The 17,062-nt window shown below is 61.3% G+C and overlaps 1 protein-coding gene across 1 annotated transcript in view; it reads left to right on the plus strand.

Moving 5' to 3' along the window:
* Nucleotides 1–1,207: 1,207 nt before the first annotated feature.
* Nucleotides 1,208–17,062, plus strand: part of TIMP2 (TIMP metallopeptidase inhibitor 2) — a 44,718-nt gene continuing 28,863 nt past the window's right edge. Inside the window, exon 1 of the mRNA XM_044247315.1 lies at nt 1,208–1,373. Within this exon, the coding sequence (XP_044103250.1) occupies nt 1,244–1,373 (130 nt within the window). The 5' untranslated portion in view covers nt 1,208–1,243. The remainder of the gene's footprint in view (nt 1,374–17,062) is intronic.

Raw genomic sequence — 17,062 nt, forward strand, 5'->3', positions numbered from 1 at the left:
GCAAGAGCGAGGGCCTGCCTGTGACAGCACCGACCACAGAGGGGCTCAGGGCAGACTCGGTGACAGGCACACAGGGACCCCGGTGGCCACACTTCATAGGCTTCTCCGCACCTCCAGGATCCCAGCCTTTCCTGGAACACAGAACTGTTTTGGGGAAAGTCCTTCAGTCCCACATTTGTGGGCGAAGGGAGGGAACCGTGAACAGAGCCCAGCAAACGTTTTCCTCCAATCCCAGCTCCTCGACTCCTGGGCCCACCCCTCTGGCTCTTGTCGGCTGGTCAAAAATATGGCCAGTTTATATAAAATCCTGTTTTGTTCATAGTAACCACTCCCCTCCCCCTCCGTCTGAACTGGCCAAGCGCACTTAAAATTCTAAGACCTCCATTTGTAAAAGGATTCTTCAGTAAGCTTCCCCAGGCCACCTACCACGGGGGCGGCGGGGGATGACCCCTACCCCGCAGCGCGCCTCCCTTTGGCTCAATCCCTAGCTCAGGGACCCCAGGAGTGGACGCGAGTCGGGCAGGGTACACCTCCCGTGCCAAGCTGGAGAGGAAGGGGCGGTGGGTGGGCGCCTGGTGCCCTTGAGGGGTGGGCTTCGGGTCCCAAGTGCTGAGTCAGGCCCCCCCACTACCCCCCCCCAGCCACGGGCGCCGCCCGCCCCGCAACGGCCACCCCGACCTCGGGAGATCTCGGGTGGGAGGGGCGGGGCTGGGGAGCTGCGGGGGCCTGAGGGGCGCGGCCCGGGGCCAGGTGCGCAGCTGCGGGCCCCAGACGTGCCTGCGGGTCCGGGCACAACAAAGCCGGTTCGGGGGAGGGCGGGAGGCGCGCGGGGAGGGGGCGGCCGGGAGCTCCCGGCGCCGCATTGGCCGCCCGCCACTGGGGGGCGGAGCCGGCACGCCTCGGAGCGCAATAAAAGGCCGGCTCGGCCCGCGCCCGCAGCGCACGCATCCACAGAAGGCCGTGGCAGCCGCCGGCGGCCGGTCGCGCGCGCTCCTCGCTCCCTCGCCGCCCCCGCCCGCCCGCCAGCCGTCGCCGCCGCCGCGTCCCGCGCCCCCTCTCCGGCCCGCGACAAAGACCCGGGAAAGTTTGCGCGGGCGAGCGCGGGCCAGGTGCGGAGGGCGCGCCCGCGGAGCGCAGCGAGCCCCGCGCGGCCCCGGCGCGCCCCGAGGCCAGCGCCCGCACAGCCGCGGCGGCGGTCGAGCCCCGCGCCCCGCGCCCCCGCGTCCCCGCGCCCCCGCCCGCCATGGGCGCCGCGGCCCGCAGCCTGTGGCTGGCGCTCGGCCTCCTGCTGCTGGGGACGCTGCTGCGCCCGGCCGACGCCTGCAGCTGCTCCCCGGTGCACCCGCAACAGGCGTTTTGCAATGCGGACGTAGGTAAGCCGGCGACCCCGCCCCGGCCCGGTGCCCGCCTCCCCGAGGGTCCCCGGCGCCCCGCCCGCCCGCGTCCTGCCGAGGGGCCCACGCCCGTTCGCCGGCCCTCGGGCCTGCTAGAATCCTGCAAGTGGAAGCCGAAATCGCACTTTCTTTTTCTCCTTCCGTCTCCCTTTCTTTGCCTCTCCGCCGAGATGCTTCTCAACCTCAACATTCCGCCGAAATTCCTCCGCAGCTCCAGCCCCAGAAAAGGGAGCCAGGGAGCGGACGGGGTTTGGCAGGCGGAGGACCCTGGGATGCCAGCGCGGGGGGCGGGGAGAGTGGGGGACACAGCGTGGGCTGGGGAGAGTTCCGGCCCGGGGCTGGAGGGCTGGGGACCCCGGGAGAAACTTTCCCAGACAGATCAGATGGGGCTAGGCTTCTCAGGCCCGAGGCCGGGTGGGGAAGGGCTTCTCTGCCTGGCCCTCTCCCACCAGCCCGGTTTGGGGGCTCTCCGGATGAAGCTGGGGCAGAATGGAAGCTTCCCTCCTCTGGCCAGTTCCCTGGGCCCAGAGGGGCGGCTGGGAAAGGCAGGTAGAGCCCCAGGGGCCGCCCCTTGCTCTGTTCCTGGGAGGCATCGCTCAGGGCTGGACAGGGAGAACGGTCCCTGAGTGCTTGGCGGCGGGTTGCCTGCAGGACATCCACAAAGACTGGAGACTTTGAGGCAAGTGGGGTTGTGTGGCTGCTTAGAATTCTCAGAAAATATCTTTTCCTCTGCGCACTCCTTTTCCCTCAAAGGTGGGAGCGAGCAAGGGAGGGGGGAGCAGCTCGGTGTTTGTTCTGACCCACACTGGGGCCGGAGACAAACAGGGAGAACGCAGCAGGAACGGGAGGAACCAGCGGGGCCCCAGAGGTTTCCGTCAGGGCCTCCAGTTGCCCTGGTGAGGGTCCGCCAGATTTCCTGGGCCGAGTTCTGTTTAGCCAGAAGGACCCATGTGTAGCAGGTGCAGGCCCCTGTCTTCCTCCCTTCCCCCCTTGGTTTCTCAACAGGTTCAGGTTGAGCTTCTAAGTCGCAGCCGGTGGAGCATCTGGTTGCCAGGCGAGGTGTGGGGAGGCCGGCTGCCCTCACCTGTGCACACCCGGGGCAGGGGTGTCTGGGTTTTCTCCTGCTGCTAGCCGTGGCCTCCGATCTCCCCACACCCCCAGGGCTCCTGGCTGCTCCCGGGTTGGGCCTGTGACCTGCCGCCTAGCCCGGGGGGTCGCAGGCGCCTACCTGCAGGTATCGCGTGGCTCCGCCACCTGGGTGTGGAGCATGGCGTGTGCGTGCTTGCGATGCCATTTTACGTAAAGCCTGAGCCGGGGGGCATAAGACTGACCCCTGATTTGGCTTTGGTGCCCAGCAGGATCTGAGAGCAAGGCACGCTGGCCTTCCTCTGGGGAGTCCGCTGGGCGCCCAGGCCCCTTTGCTAAGAGCAAGGCCGTGCTTCTGACCATCAGGCTGGCGGGCAGGATGGTCCCAAGGCTCAGAGGACCCGAGTCTTGTAAGGGCTTGGGCTTGGGCTTGGTTCACAGGAGCTGAGCAGGCAAGGGCTGGGCCTGGGGACCACCTCACACTTCAGCTGCGTGGGAAGAATTTCCAGCCACGTCCTGGCCTGCCCAGGAAGCCAAGGCAGCAAGGGTTCAGGGTCAAGGAGCTTCAGCAAGCCTCGAGGTTCTCTCTTGCTCTGTGCGTTCCTCCCTCCTCCATCTGGGTCTCCTGGCGTGTATGTCTCGTTTCCTTGCATCAGAATCGTTCAAGAGCCTAAATTTGAACCCCGTCCCAGCCTGGAGGCTCTGTGGGGCTGCCCACAACTTGCCTGGTAAAGCCCGGTCCGTGAGGTTCCTGGGGCCGCCGTGGAGAATCCTCCAGCTGGGAGGCTCCAAACAGCCTGAGTTGCTTCTGTCACAGTTTGGGAGCCTGAAGTGCAAAATCAAGGTGTGGCAGGGTTGGCTCCTCCTGGAGGGTCCAAGGGAGCATCTGCTCTGGGTCTCCCTCTCCCAGCTGCTACTGGCTGCCAGTGCTCCTTGGCGCCCCTGGGCTTGTGGACACGTCACTCCAGCCGCTGCTCTGTTTTTAAGTGGGTTTCTCTGTACATGTCTGTCCAAATCCCTCTCTTGTGAGAGGAAGCCTGGTCCCTGGGTTTAGGGCCCACCCTCGTCTGGCATGACCTCATCTTCTCTTGATCACGTCTCCAAAGACCGTCTTCCAAAGATACGGTCCCAGACGCAGGTTCTGGGTGGTCATGATTTTCGGGGAGAGGTCTTCGAGCCGGGCCGCTGCAGCTGGCCCTTCTGTGCCCAGCCACCATGGGATACAGAGCCGAGACACGGCTGGCCGTGGAGTCCACCTCCCAGGGAAGGCCGTGGCTTTTCTGTGTCTGCTTCTCCTTTAAGGGCGCTTATTCATGACTTTCTTGCAATGATCCCAGGCTCTGGCTGAGAACAGAACTGCCTGGGGCGCTGGTAATGATCACTGAAGTCTGGGTCGCTTTGCGGATACACGGAGTCTGGCCCGGACCTCTGGACCTCCGCTCCACCGGTGACCTTGGGCCCCCTGGGGCTGTGACGCAGGGGCCCGTGAAGGGTGACAGCTGCGAGCACGTTGGGAGCCTACAAGCTGCCCTTCAGTGTGGTGTCCTGGCACCTTTAATTGTTGGCCTGGTGCGGGCTTGTTACCTGGCCTGGTGTCTGTAAGAGATGGTTGACTTAAGAAACAGTCGGATTTCTGTCTGCCTGTGTGGGGACTTCTGGGAGCCGGTAGGACTGGAAGTGTGGTCGGCAAAAGGAGTTCATGATGAGGTCACGGAATTCGGGATGAAGGGAGCGGTACGTAGGTGAGAGGTGATTGGGTCCCTCCTGGAAGGCCCTGTTCCCCGTCTTTCCGGGAAAGCAAGGACAGGCGGGACGCGTCTCCCGTCTCCGAGCACGGCTCCCATGTGCTGCTGGCCCGACCGTCTCGTGGAATCTGTGGCCGTGGATGGCCGGTGTGGACGGCGCCCGGGACCCGGCCAGAGACCAGCTTGAGGCTCGCTCTTCAGGCGGTGCCGTCGTGGAGGGAGCCCGGAGGCAGTTAGCCCGCTGAGCGGCTCGGCAGATCTGGGCCGTATCGGCTAGTTTCTGGAGTCGGGTAAACCCAGGAGTTCTGTGGATGGGGGCGGGGGTCGGTGATAAAATCTCACTTCTGGGGGCGGAGCTCAGTTCTACTCAGAAGGACTGCCCACTGTGGCATCTTTCTCTGGGGTTGGCGTCTCTGGACACGGCTGTCTGCAAACCCCCGGGTGATCTCCGACACCAGGTGGAGAAGGACCCGTAGCCAAGGCCGTGTGCTGGTTGCCAAGGCGAGGGGACCAGCCCCGTGCATGCACTGATGGGGGTCCAACAGCAGGCACCAAGCACTCGGAAACTGTGTGTCTTCTGCAGACACGCGTGCTGGGGAGGAGCAGAGGTTCCTGTGGGCTGAATGAGGCGTTCGGCGCTCGGGGGCCGGGTAAGGGTGGCGATCGTTCTGCAGAGCAGAATGTGATCCGTGTTCGGACCATCCTTGCTCTCCTGTCCGGCTGGGTGTCTGTGAATGGCTACGGAGCGGCCAGCTCTGCCCCAGGGATGGCGAGGCCTGATCTCGTCCTCGCGAGACACCGTGCCAGGCCGTGTGGACGTGGGTTTAGAACTGTGTGTGGCAGGTGGGCACAGCCCTGCAGACCCCGTCCCCGACGGCCAGGCTGTGGCATAAAGTCAGACAGGTGCCAGGGTCTTTGGGCAAATGATAAATGAAGTCACCATGTGAAAAGGGGCAATGCATTTTTGGGGTCTGGAGGAAGAGGGTTTTGAAGGGAGGGAGCTGTGGGGGGAGTGCCCCAGACCTGGATTCGGACAGCGGCCCTGGAAGGCTGTGTCCCTGGGGGAGTGACTAGAAGGCTGCGTTCTCCCAGGGGAGTGACTAGAACCGGAGCTGCTGGCAGTTCCTGGGGTTGGGAGACAGAGGGGGCAAGATGTGTCCCAGACTCGGGTGTAGACGCGGTGCTGGGGCGTGGCTGGTGGCTGGCGGGAGCTCTCCCCGCACCGTGGTACCTGCCTGGGATCTGAGGGCAGGCTGCCAGCCTCCAGCCAGGACACGCTCAGCCCTCGGGAACTGGCAGTCGTGGCCTGGGTTCCGTGAGCTACTGATGAGCGTGGCTGCCTCCCCGTCTTCCCTGCTGCCCAGCCGGTCGCCAGGCAGACACCCGCGCAGGCCGCATGGTCCGGCTCGGTCAGCAGTATTTGAGCCTGTTGAGAACGAGGACGTGGACAGCCCCCAGGCTTACGGGGTCGGGAGGGACACGCAGCCACCCTCGTCCAGGTGCAGAGCCACTGATTGGACACACGAGGGGCTGCAGGTGTGGGCGAACCCCTTAGAGTCCATAATGGCTAAGAGATGTGTTTGGAGGAGCCTGGAAGGATGGAAGACGCAGCAGGGGAAAGAAAACGCCTGCAGGAGACCAGAGAAGGGAGGAGAGCGTGCTGGGCAGGGTCAGCGCTTCTCCCCTGCCTCGGATGCTCCCCGTCCCCTCGGCACACACGCACAAGGGATCCAGGGCGGCCGGACCCGTAGCTAGGATGGTTTTCCTGGGAGGAGAAGAGCGGCGCTGGGACATCAGGGTTGGAGAGTGTGAGCCCTCACTCCGAGGAGAGATCGGGGAACACACACCCGGGCACAGTGAAGTGCCTTGTCCGTGGTAGCTGCATGCGGATGTGCCCAGCAGAGGGACCACCTGTCCAGCCAAGGCCAGAAAGTGGGCGCAGATGAGGCCAGAGAGGAGGGCGAGGGACCAAAGGACACCACTCTGACTTATCACCTGCGGTCTTTGTCCCCTCCTAAGGCCCCAAGGCGAGCCATTGAGGGTGTGCACCTGCCGGTGACGGCAGGCGTGGCCCGGGGAGTTGGCTAAGACGCAGGTGTCTGAATGGGCGTCCCGAGTTCCAGCCTCGGGGTCCAGGCCATGGGCACTGGTGTTTCTAAGACTGTCCAGGTGATTCTGATGCCCACCAAGGTTTGTCTCCGACGCAGGCTACCCCGGACACTTGAGGTTCGAGGAAAGAACGTTCTAGGTTTTTAACATAGACATCGACACCTGCATTTGTACAATTTTTTTTCCTTATTTTTAGACTTTTATTTATTTATTTGACAGACAGAGATCACAAGTAGGCAGAGAGGCAGGCAGAGAGAGAGGGGCAAGCAGGCTCCCCGAGGAGCAGAGAGCCCGATGCGGGGCTCGATCCCAGGACCCTGAGATCATGACCTGAGCCGAAGGCAGAGGCTTAACCCACTGAGCCACCCAGGTGCCCCACGTATAAAATTTTAAATGGGCAGTAAGTGTTGAGGCTGCTGGGTTAGGTTTCTGTCTTGGTGCCAGAGGGTCTGAGCACGTGTGGAGAGTAAGGATCAGGGGTAAGAGGGTCGACGAGATGCCCCGGAATTTGGGAGGAGAAGTGGCTGAGGGCCGTGGTGGAGGAAATCTTCCAGACCAAGGGAGGGTCAGGGGCAGTGTGTCCGAGGGCAAGTGGGATGAAGCTGCTCCCCCATTTGGAGCTGGGAGCTCCGGGGAGCCTCTTGCCTGGACCCTGGGGCCCAAACTGGCTGGAAAGCTGGGATCCTTCCGTGCCTCCATCACTGCGCGGGTCTGTGATTCCAGGGGGAGAATGCGCAGAGACCTAGAGGAATCCCACTTTGTAGCTGACGAAACTGTACTGCCCCCTGGTCAGCTGAGTCAGAATACCCGGGTCAGGCTTCCCAGGGCCCCAGCGAGGCAGGCTGGACAGCTGTTCAGTCTAAAAAGCCGACAGGTGGGGTCTCTGGAAGGAAGGAACCCGAACGGGGGTAGATGGAATCCGCCCAAAGCCAGCCGGGGGTGGGGGTGGAGGCAGGGAGGCTCCATGGGAGGGCCGGTAGGTGTGGACGTGGGGCAGTGGCCGTGAAGCTGCAGACAGGAGAGTGATTTAAGGGGCTTGTGGTCCTCCTGGAGCCGGCGCGTGCACTGGGGGAAGGACTCGAGACATGAGGCAGATCTGGCAGCTGGGGGGTGGCGTGGGGGTGAAGGGCTCGTGGTGGGCTCACCCCTGGGGTTTGGCCTCAGGCCTGAGGCTCCATTCCCTGCTTATTTCTGCTGGGGTACGGTGACCCTGGGGTACAGTGACCTTGGGGTCTGTGCAAAAAGGGCTCGGGCGGGGGCTCAGCAGACAGTGGAAAATGTGTGCAGGGACCCGGAGGGAAGGGGACGTGGAACGTGGCGGGGAAGAAGGGTCAGCAGGAAGTGAGGAGACTGGCCTTTTTGAACAAGGCCGTGAGGGAGGCCGCTGTGGAGCCCCCCAGCGGTGTCCAGGGGAGAGGTCCCTGCGAGCGCCCTCTGCCTCGTCTCTCCAGCTCCAAACAGGAGACGGGAATTTGCCCACCTCCCAGGGGTGCGGGCGGAGATCACAAGAACGAGTGGAGGTCAGATGCTCAGGACGGAGCCCCCGGGAGGCTGTGGGGTGTGTGTGTGTGTGTGGAGGGTGGGGACGTGAGCCCTCTCCGTGCACAAGACCCTGCACTGAGCTCGCCGTCCGCACCCGACCCGGAGGGCGGGCCACACTGATGGACCACATGGGTTGGGGAGCTCACGGAGACACGGGCCGGGTTCTGGTACCGCCAGGAGGCAGCCAGGGAGCTGGGAGGAAAAGCACCCTCGTTTGTGAAGGGAGGGTGATGGGGGCCTATTAACGTTGTCCTAACATTGTCCTCAAGAAATGCTAAGTGCTGGCAAGTGGATTCCCAAGGTTCCTGATGTCAGCCCCGGGTTCAGTCGTTAGCCCATTTTATAGAAGATCAAACTGAGGCCCGGCCAAGGAAGTCCTGCAGCTAGCAAGCCGCTGAGACGGGGGCCGGGGTGGGGGGTGTTAACAGAGGAGGCTGACCTTGGTGATCCTGAGCCTCCTGGGTTTGGGGGGGGGGGAGCGCTGGCTGCTCCAGGAGGTGGGCGGCGGTGGGGGGTGTGGGGGGAGAGGAACCCCTGGCTCAGAGGTTAGACTGCAGATGCGCCAAGGAAATAAAGCTGTATCCTGATGGCAGGGTTCCTTACGGATCTGCATTTCCGACCTTGAAGGACGTTTGGAGGGTATTAATTTGACGAGCCCAGCTGCCGCCCGAGTGCTTTCACGTTTGGAACGCGCGCTCTCTCTCCCCGGCTGGGGCCGAGTCTGGGGCCGACACACATACGTTTTGTTAAAACGCACACCCAGGCGCTCTCCATTTCTCAAGTTTCCGAGTGAGCATCCGGGTCAAGAAACAGAACATTGCTGTCCCCCACACCCCCCCCCCCCGCCCCAAACCCTCTGGTGATCCCTCCTGGCCCAAACTTCCCCTTTTCCTTCGGGTCGCCCCTGGCCTGGTTTTTGGTGGCAGTTCCCTGGCTTTTCTTTATGCGGGTTTATTACTTTTGTGTGTATCTTTACGTCACGAGGAAGCATGTACACACTTAAATGCTCACAGGAAAGTCTGGAAGGGTGTCAGAATTCTAGGCCGTGGTGAGGTCAAGGGCGAGTTCTATTTCCTTTAGTTTATCTGCATTTTCTGAATTGTGTTTGAGGAACGTGTCTTGGGTGGGTAATTTCTTCAAAGTCGAAAGGCATCAGGGAGGGATGAGACGGGCAGGGAGGTGAGGGTCTCCTCAGGAGGGGGCAGGCGGCAGGGAGGCCCCCCGTGACTGGGTGATGGCGCTGAGCCTGGCGGGGGGACACACGGCACCCCAGGGCCGCCTGACGCTCCCTCCGGTCCCCCGAGAAGCGGTCGCGTGGAGGGTTTGTGGCTCTGTGAGAAGCCTGTGGTCCTTCCTGGAACTCGGAGCCTGGCCGCTCTGTGTCAGGTACCCCGGGGTGTCGCTCGCGTCCTGCACACCTGTTGGAGCCGCACAAGCTGGAGTCTTGAGCTCATTCACGGGCCTGGCTGAGGCTTTATCGGTCCCTTTCTGATCTGTCGTCTGGAAGCCTGGGCTGGGGGCACCATCACAGGCCCGGCGAGGCACGGGGTCCTGCCGCAGGCTCTGCCGACAGCCCCCACTTGTACTCGGGGGCCCGGGTACAGAACCCCCCGGCTGCTGTTTTCCCGACGGCAGAATGAGAAAATGGACCGACATTTTAGAGGAAAAAGACAAACTGGAAAGCGTTGGGAGAAGAGCCAGCCAGAACTGGTTCTGAACCCCAGCTCCGTGCCCGAAGCTCCTTTCCTTGTTCCAGGATGAAAGTCCTCGGGATCCTGGCCCAGCAGAGGCCGGGAAGTCTCTGCGGGGTGAGCCTAGTGCAGATGCCAGGGAGGGCCCACCGCCGTCAGCCTGGGATGCTTGGCGCCCCGCGCCGCAGCTCTGTCAGGAGAAAGCCACAGGTGGCATGGGAATGTAACGCCCCCCGCCCCGATTCCTGGCCAGCTCTCAGCACGAGCCCACCCTGCCTGTCATGTCCCCGTTGCTTGTGTCAATTCCTTGTTCCCGGCCGGTGGGGAGTTCAGGACACAGGGTTGGAACAGGACCACACAGGCTCATGGCACCAGAGAAAAATGATATCTTTGGGGGTCTGCGGCCCGGCCTCTGCCGCATCCCTCGGCCTGGTCACTCCGGCGGACCCTCCCCAGGCCACCGTGTCCTCTCCTAGGTCCCGTGACGTGCGAGAGGGTGGAAAACAAGGGCAGGAGGCTGAAGAGAGCCAGGAATGTGTTGGAGGCAGAGACGTGGGGCGACGAGCCCATTGGGCTGCGTGTCCCGCGTGCTTGCACGTACCCGGCGAGGCCTGCGCTCACGGTGACCTCACCAGCAGCGGCTCCAACACCAGGGGAGATGACCCAAGCCTTTGCCCGCGGTCACAAGCCTACTGGGTGTCCCTGCTGGAACCCTAGCTGGTCACCAGAGCTTTCAGGAGACAGCATTCTTTCCATCACGGGTCGGGGAGAGAGGACGCTGGCCACCTGTGGGCTTCAGGTCCATGGGGGACCGTGCTGTTCAGAGGACAGAATCCATTTCAAGAGGGTGATTTGACTCTGTGACAGTGGGGGCTGAGGGGGCCCACACAAGGCACCCTGCTTTTTGGGCAAAGGGTTGTTGGTCGGACGTGGGCACACAGTTCTCTCCTGGGGCCTCTCGTCTAGCGTTGAACCTTCCATCCCTCGATGTCTGGGAGAGAAGGACCAGCCTGGCATTTCGGGAGGGAGCGGCCGTAGCGCAGAGCTGGGATGTGTGTCCCCCGTCCCGGGTTCTCGGTCACGGCATCCTGTCCCTTCAGCCCAGGTGGCTCCAGAACAGAGAACGAAGGGACAAATCTGAGGTGGTCTTTGTTCTGCCTGCGCCGTTCTGGGAGGCGGGGACTGAAGGCAGGAGACACATCCTCCCCCATCGGACATGGCTTCGATCAAGACCTCACCCGTCTCCGCCTTTCCAGCGCAGAAGCCCTCGCCAGCTCTCCCCTGACTTGCGAGGCCTCGTTAAGGCAGGGGAGGCCCGCGTCCCCTCCCGTGTGGATGGGGAGTGGTTGGATGACTCGCCCAAGGTCAGGCTGCCGCGGGCTGCTGCCAGGAGTCGAAGGAGCCCGGTCCTGGCACGAGTGGCTGGAAGCGGGATTGGATGTCACAGCGCTGGACTTCCCATTGCTTGGTTCGTCTGGCTCCGGGGCTGCCTGTCCTTGGAAGGGCTTGAGGAGAGGGGTGCGCTGTCGCAGCCTTGAGCACTGGAGAGGGCTGGAGGGCTTTCAGCGAGGTCCCCCTCCGATCAGGCAGGCGGCTCTGTATCCAGGCAGCCGTCGAGGACACATGCTAGCATTTAGACAAGAGGATATTCCTCTCCGTCCTCTTTGTCTTCGGGAAATGTTGGAAACACCTACACGCACGGCAGCAGGGGGGGGCGGTTAAATCAATCACAGCTTTGGACGCTCCATGGGACCAAATGGTGTTCGGGTTTTTTATTACCGGAACGCGTTCGGATGTGGGGAGGGGGAGTCAGACGTCCTCTCCTGGGCGTGCGTTTTCTCACGTTCCCGCGGTGAGCATGAGCGATCCGTGTCCCTGGGAAAGTTACAGCCCAGCAAAGTGAGGGTCTAGCTGTGGAGCACGGTCCAGGGTGGGGGGGAGAGGGGTGGGCGCTGAGGGAGTGCTAGGTGTGTGGGTGGGTGGGGGATGTCCTCGCTCCGGAAGCAGCGCGGAGAGGATGGCCGTGGTGGCCGTGCTGGAGCGTTCCGGAAGGCCAGCAGAGGCCCTCTGAGCTGGAACATGGGGAGGCCATGTCCCTCCGCCACCCCACCCCGCCCCGATCTTGTCCCTTAAGGGCGTGGGTACAACAGCCACATGCAGAGCCCCAGGGCTTGACGGCGCTTGCTGCGGAGGGATAGTCCCCATCTACGGACTCCGAAGAGGGACCCCAACGAAAGTGGGTGGCAGGGGTGGGCTGCGGTTGAGCCCTCCCCGCGGGAAGAAGGCCTCCCAGGGCCCTTCAGCCTCAAAGGCTTTTGTCCCCAAGACTCCCACACTTCAGCCAAGTTCCTGTTAATAACGGTCTCCTCTCGAGAAACCAGACCCCGAGATCGCTTGCTTTGACTTCTGAGGGCCAGAGTCCTGTTCCCCAAACTGAATCGGTGGTGAGATTCGTGGAGGGTGCCCCAGCCCTAGGAACGAGGTCAGATATGTCCAATTGCTTTGGGGGCGTGGGTGGCCCAAGGGGGCCTGGGCTGGGAGCCCTTCTTCCCTGCCCCCCGGTGAGTCCTGCACGGCAGTGACCCCTTGGAGCAGCAGGTGTCCCGCACCCGAGGGGGCGTAGGTGCCCTCCCTGCAGGGGGAGGGGCGGCAGGCAGCGCCCGGAGATCCTGAGACAGCTGGGAAGAGCCCCGGCAGGGAACACTGGCTGGCGCGTGCTGCCAGGCTGGGGAGGAAAGGATCTTCTCGCCCAGAGCCCCTCCTTAACACCAAAAGGGCACACGTGCCAGACCTTCGAGATGCCCCTGCATCCGGGCCGTCCCCCTCCTCGTCACCCCAGCTGTCTGGAGCCAAATCTTTGTGTTTGCTAGACCCACAGCAGGTGTCCTGCCAGGCGCTTGCCCTCCGGCCGGCTTGTCACTGTTCCTGACTTCACCCCTGCTCTGATGTCACAGGCCAGCAGCTCTGTGGTTCCCGTGGCAGCAGCCTGCCATGGTTCACCAGCTGGGGCAGACGCCGGGCCGCTGGTGGAGGTGGGGAGCTGCGATTCCAGCCTGCTTTGGTCAGTGGGCCCCGGAGACCCCAGCGCGGGCCGACCAAAGTCCCGTGGTGCCCACCCCTCATCTGTGGTGGGGCGGGTCTTGTGTGCGCCCCGTGTTTGGGGCCTCGGGAAGTGGGACTGGTCAGGGTGGCCAGGCCGCATGCCCAGAAGGCTAATTTGAGAGTCCTGTGCTGTGGGACTCTCCCTGTAGAGTTGGGTGGGGGTTGGGGGGCAGGACGGGGTTGGGGAGGAGCATGGTGGTTTGGGGGAGTGGGGAGAGGTTATTGTGCAGCAGGAACAGCTATTGGTCTTGGCCACCCCTGACCTGCACGGTGTCCCTGGAGTCCGAAGTGGGAGGGGAACCCGATGTCTGGCCTTGTCAAGGGACAGCGAGTGAGCCACCGGCCGGGTGCACTGTGAGTCTGGCCCTGTTCTGAGTCCAAAACTGGCCGAGGCAATAACAGAGACGTGGTGAGCCTGAGCTGTTCCCTCAGGGCCTGGCTGCCCGGCCATCTTGGCCTTCTAGAACAGTCCCAGACAGGCTGTCCGTCAGGGTGATTGACAGTTAAACCTACAGATCTAAAGCCCCCAGTGCAGGGTTCCCGTGCAAAAATCTGCTGTGGGGCCTGGCCCGGCGGCCTGCCGACTGTGACTACCCCTCCCCCCCCCACGGGGCCCCCAGGGATTTTGATACAGGCGGTCCAAAACCCAGCTGGCTTTAGGAACCACTACTCTGGGCCTTGGCTGAGAGTCAGGAAGTGGGCAAACCTCGGGGCTCTGGGTGACACAGACTGTGTCACCGAGTGTATTTTTAGAGGCTGGAACTCAGAGAAACGGGAATTAATTAAAAATGTTTCTGACATTTGTTTTATCCGGGCTTGGCTTGGATGCCTTCAGGGATGGGTGTCTCACTACCTATCAAGTCAGCCCAATGATTTCAAGACAATCCTGTAGAAAGTGCTTCTTTCCACCTGACGGGTTTCTGCCTCCCTGTAATGTGCTCTTGGTCTAGCTCCGTCATCTGGAGACGCGCACAGTAAGTACCATCCTCTTCCCCGAACAGTGTACTGAGCGTTTGTTTGGGTGTTCCTAATGGCGATCAGTGCCCTTATTACGGCCGTTTCACAGAGGAGCAAACCGAGGCCCCCTGAGTTAAGAAGCTTGCACCGGATCACACAGTTAAACTCTGCACCAGCACACTGTGCTGCTCTAGACTTTTCTGTCACCTGCGAGTTCCCCTGCAAACCCTCTTGGTCCCTTAGGACTTTTCCTCGGTCGGGTTTTTCATTCTCCTGCTGACCTCAGGCTGCGGCCTCTTCCCCCCTCACTGAACACTCTCTAGTTGTTCTGAATTCTTTCTGCGAAGTCCAATCCCTCCGTTGTTCAGATTTTCTCCTTATTTAGTGAAGTTGCCCACTTGTCCCTGTCTGTTTCTTGTTTCGGTGAATTCCTGAGCATTTCAGTAGTTAGACTTTGATCATGAAACTGTCCCCCGACGTTGGCGAAGTAGACATTGTGAGCTCTCGACACCTCTTGATGGCTATTCAGACCCTCTGGGGGCGCCGCATCCCCCCTGTCTTTACAGCTCTGTGGTGCTCAGACGTTCACTGAGCCTTCTTTTAAGCCGCAGGCTGTTTGCAGAGCCCCACGGGCCGCCTCGCTTGATCAGGACGGCCTGTGGCGGGGGAGCAGGATGGGCTTCTCCTGTGTCGGCCTGCGTCTTCCACGTGCCCTCCAGCTCGGCTCGCAGGGCCTGGAATGCCCAGCTGGGATCCGAGCCGGGCATCACTGGGCTGGACCATTGTCCCGCTTGTGGTAGGCCCCTCTAGCCTCACAGGGAAAGATCACACTGCCTCTGTTGGCCACGCGTCTCTGCCAACCTGTCCCCGCTCTACGTTTGTGCAGTGAGATTGGGGGCCCATGTGCGAGTTATAAATGTCTTCCTAGTACTTGGTTCCTCGTTATGTTGGACCAGGCATTCAAGCCCATTAACAATCCTCTGTGCAGGGGTGCCTGGGTGGCTCAATCAGTTAAGTGTCTACCTTCAGCTCAGGTCCTGATCCCAAGGGATCAGAGCAGGCTCTGCTCAGCGGGGAGCCTGCTTCTATCTCTCCCTCTGCCTGCCACTCTGCCTACTTGTACTCTTTCTCTTAATCGAATAAATAAATAAAATCTTAAAAAAAAAAAAATCTTCTGGTTCGGAGGGGCCCCTGGCCAGTTTTTGCCTCCCTGAAGCATCTGACTCTTGATTTCAGCTCAGATTGGGATCTCAGGGTTGTGAGATCAAGCCCCTTGTCGGGGTCCGCACTCAGTGTGGAGTCTGCTTGGGATTCTCTCTCTCTCTTTCTCTGCCCCTCCCTGCTCTCTTGCTCCCTCTAAATAAATAAATAAAATCTTTAAAAAATCTTTTGAGCTTGAGGAGCCTTCCAACACCACAGCTGGTTCTCTGTGTCCCTGTGGGTCCTTGGAGGCTGGCTGTCCCCCGTTAGATTTCGTAGGTTGGAGTCACACACCCGTGTACTTGACTCACAGAAGAGCCCGTCCATGCCCCGTGCCGCTGACTCCGTTGATGCTCTAGACGCAGTTTTAGCAAGCTCCCTGCGTGTGTGCTAGGCTGTTGGGGGAAAGGAGGCTAGGGTGCTGTCCGTCTGTCTGTGCCTCACAGCCAGAGCCGAGGACAGAGGAAGCTATAAAGAGTCGACCTATAGAGCCCAGATTATATGCTGGGGTCATTTCATGTAGAGGCACTGTGTCCTACATATATATTTTTTTCTTTCTTTTCTTTGTTTTTTTATTTTTTTTTTTGGTCCTATGCATTTTAAAAGCCCTAAAGGGATTCCTTATGTTTTAGTCCAAAAGCTTATCTGCAGTGTGCCGGAAAAGGTCGAACTCGATTTGTTCTGTGTCCTCTCAGAAGACAGAAATTATTAACTTGGCACATGAAAGAGTAAGCTTTCGTTCTAGGGAAATGTTCTCTGGCCATGCCAGCTAATGGGGGCCTTTCTGTGTCTATTTTTACATGTTTCAAAGAAGAAGTGCTAAAACGTGTCACCTAGGCGCCAAGCCTGTAGGCCTTTGGAGAAAGGCAGGAGCATTTCTGTCGTTGCTACAGAGGCCGGGAGATGTCCTTGGAGGAAGGAGGGACTGGACCAGGCGTGGGGAACCATGGGTAGGGTGAGGAAGAAAGCCACAGGAGCAGCGTTCTGGCCCTGGACCTGGATCGTGGGGGGAGGGTCATCGAGGAGCCCAGCTGGGGAGGGGAGCTGGGTCAGGAGCTGCCGGCCCGTCCTCAGGCCCCCAGCCCCGGGATCATTGACGTTGTTAGGAATTGCCAGGGAGATGGTGAACTGACCGGGATCTGGGCCCCTCCCTGCAGACGCAGGGCCTGGGACTCTGCATTTTAACTGGCGGCTCAGTGGACTGTGCTGCAGGTGGCCTGTGGACAGTGCTGGGACACCTGCTGGTGTGGGTGAAGATACCACGTGCTGAGTTAGGGCGGTGGCTACAGCCGAGCGTAGCGGTGTCGGAGTAAGGCTCAAGGCAGGGGGAGGCAGAGAGGCTGGTCAGGAGTCTTGTAGGAGGGGCGCAGGTGGGGTAGGAGGCTGGGCGGAGGCCGCTTGAGACGCGGGTACCAGGCAGCACCGTTTGCTAGGGCCGCCTTATTCAGAGTGTGGTCCATGGGCCTGAGGATCACATCCCCCGGGGAGCGCCTCACAAGTCAGAATGTCGGCCTCACCCCAGACCTGTGGGATCAAAATCCAGCTCCAAGCAGGATTTGGGAGGCCCAGGGACGGATCTGGCCTTTCCGTGTTTAAGGAAAATACCTGAATGGGATAGGGGGAGGGTAACGGTTCATGCATTCGATGAACCGCGGTAAAAACACGCGGGAAACACTACGGCCTGGCCCGTCGCACGGAGGCCTCTTGCGATGGTGGGTGCGCGGGTGGTAGGTTCGCCCCAGGACAGAGTCCTGGCTCCCAGCACTGAGCTTCCTCCGCCGCGGGGCCGGCGACTCAGATCGGGGGTCAGCCTGCTCGGGCTTGAACCCTTGCTGTCCTGCTTTGAGCTGTGTGGCCTTAGGCAAGTTGCTTAACCTCTCTGAGTCTGTTTCCCCATCGGAAAGTGGGGATCGGGCTGGAGCTCCCCTGTCGCGGTGAGACCAGGCGAGAGCGATGGCCTGTGCCACGGAGGTCTGCCGTCCATGAGGTTTACATGGTGGTCAGTGTCCTGTCCACACGTCAAACTCCGTTTGACCGTTTTCTTCACACACGTGACCTCATTTGGTTAAATGTCTGTGAAATCGCGTGCAGTCCTGTGGGCCCAGATGAGCCCTCAGATCACCCAGCCGAGGAGAAGGTGTGTGCGAGGTAGATGGACGCCCCACGTTCCCTGAGGGGCGCGCTGTCCACGTCCTGTCATTCTGATGACCACAGGCATCGTTCCAGGGGCCTGGGG

Source organism: Neovison vison, chromosome 5 (assembly GCF_020171115.1).
Source record: "Neovison vison isolate M4711 chromosome 5, ASM_NN_V1, whole genome shotgun sequence".
Classification (NCBI taxonomy): Eukaryota; Metazoa; Chordata; class Mammalia; order Carnivora; family Mustelidae; genus Neogale; species Neogale vison.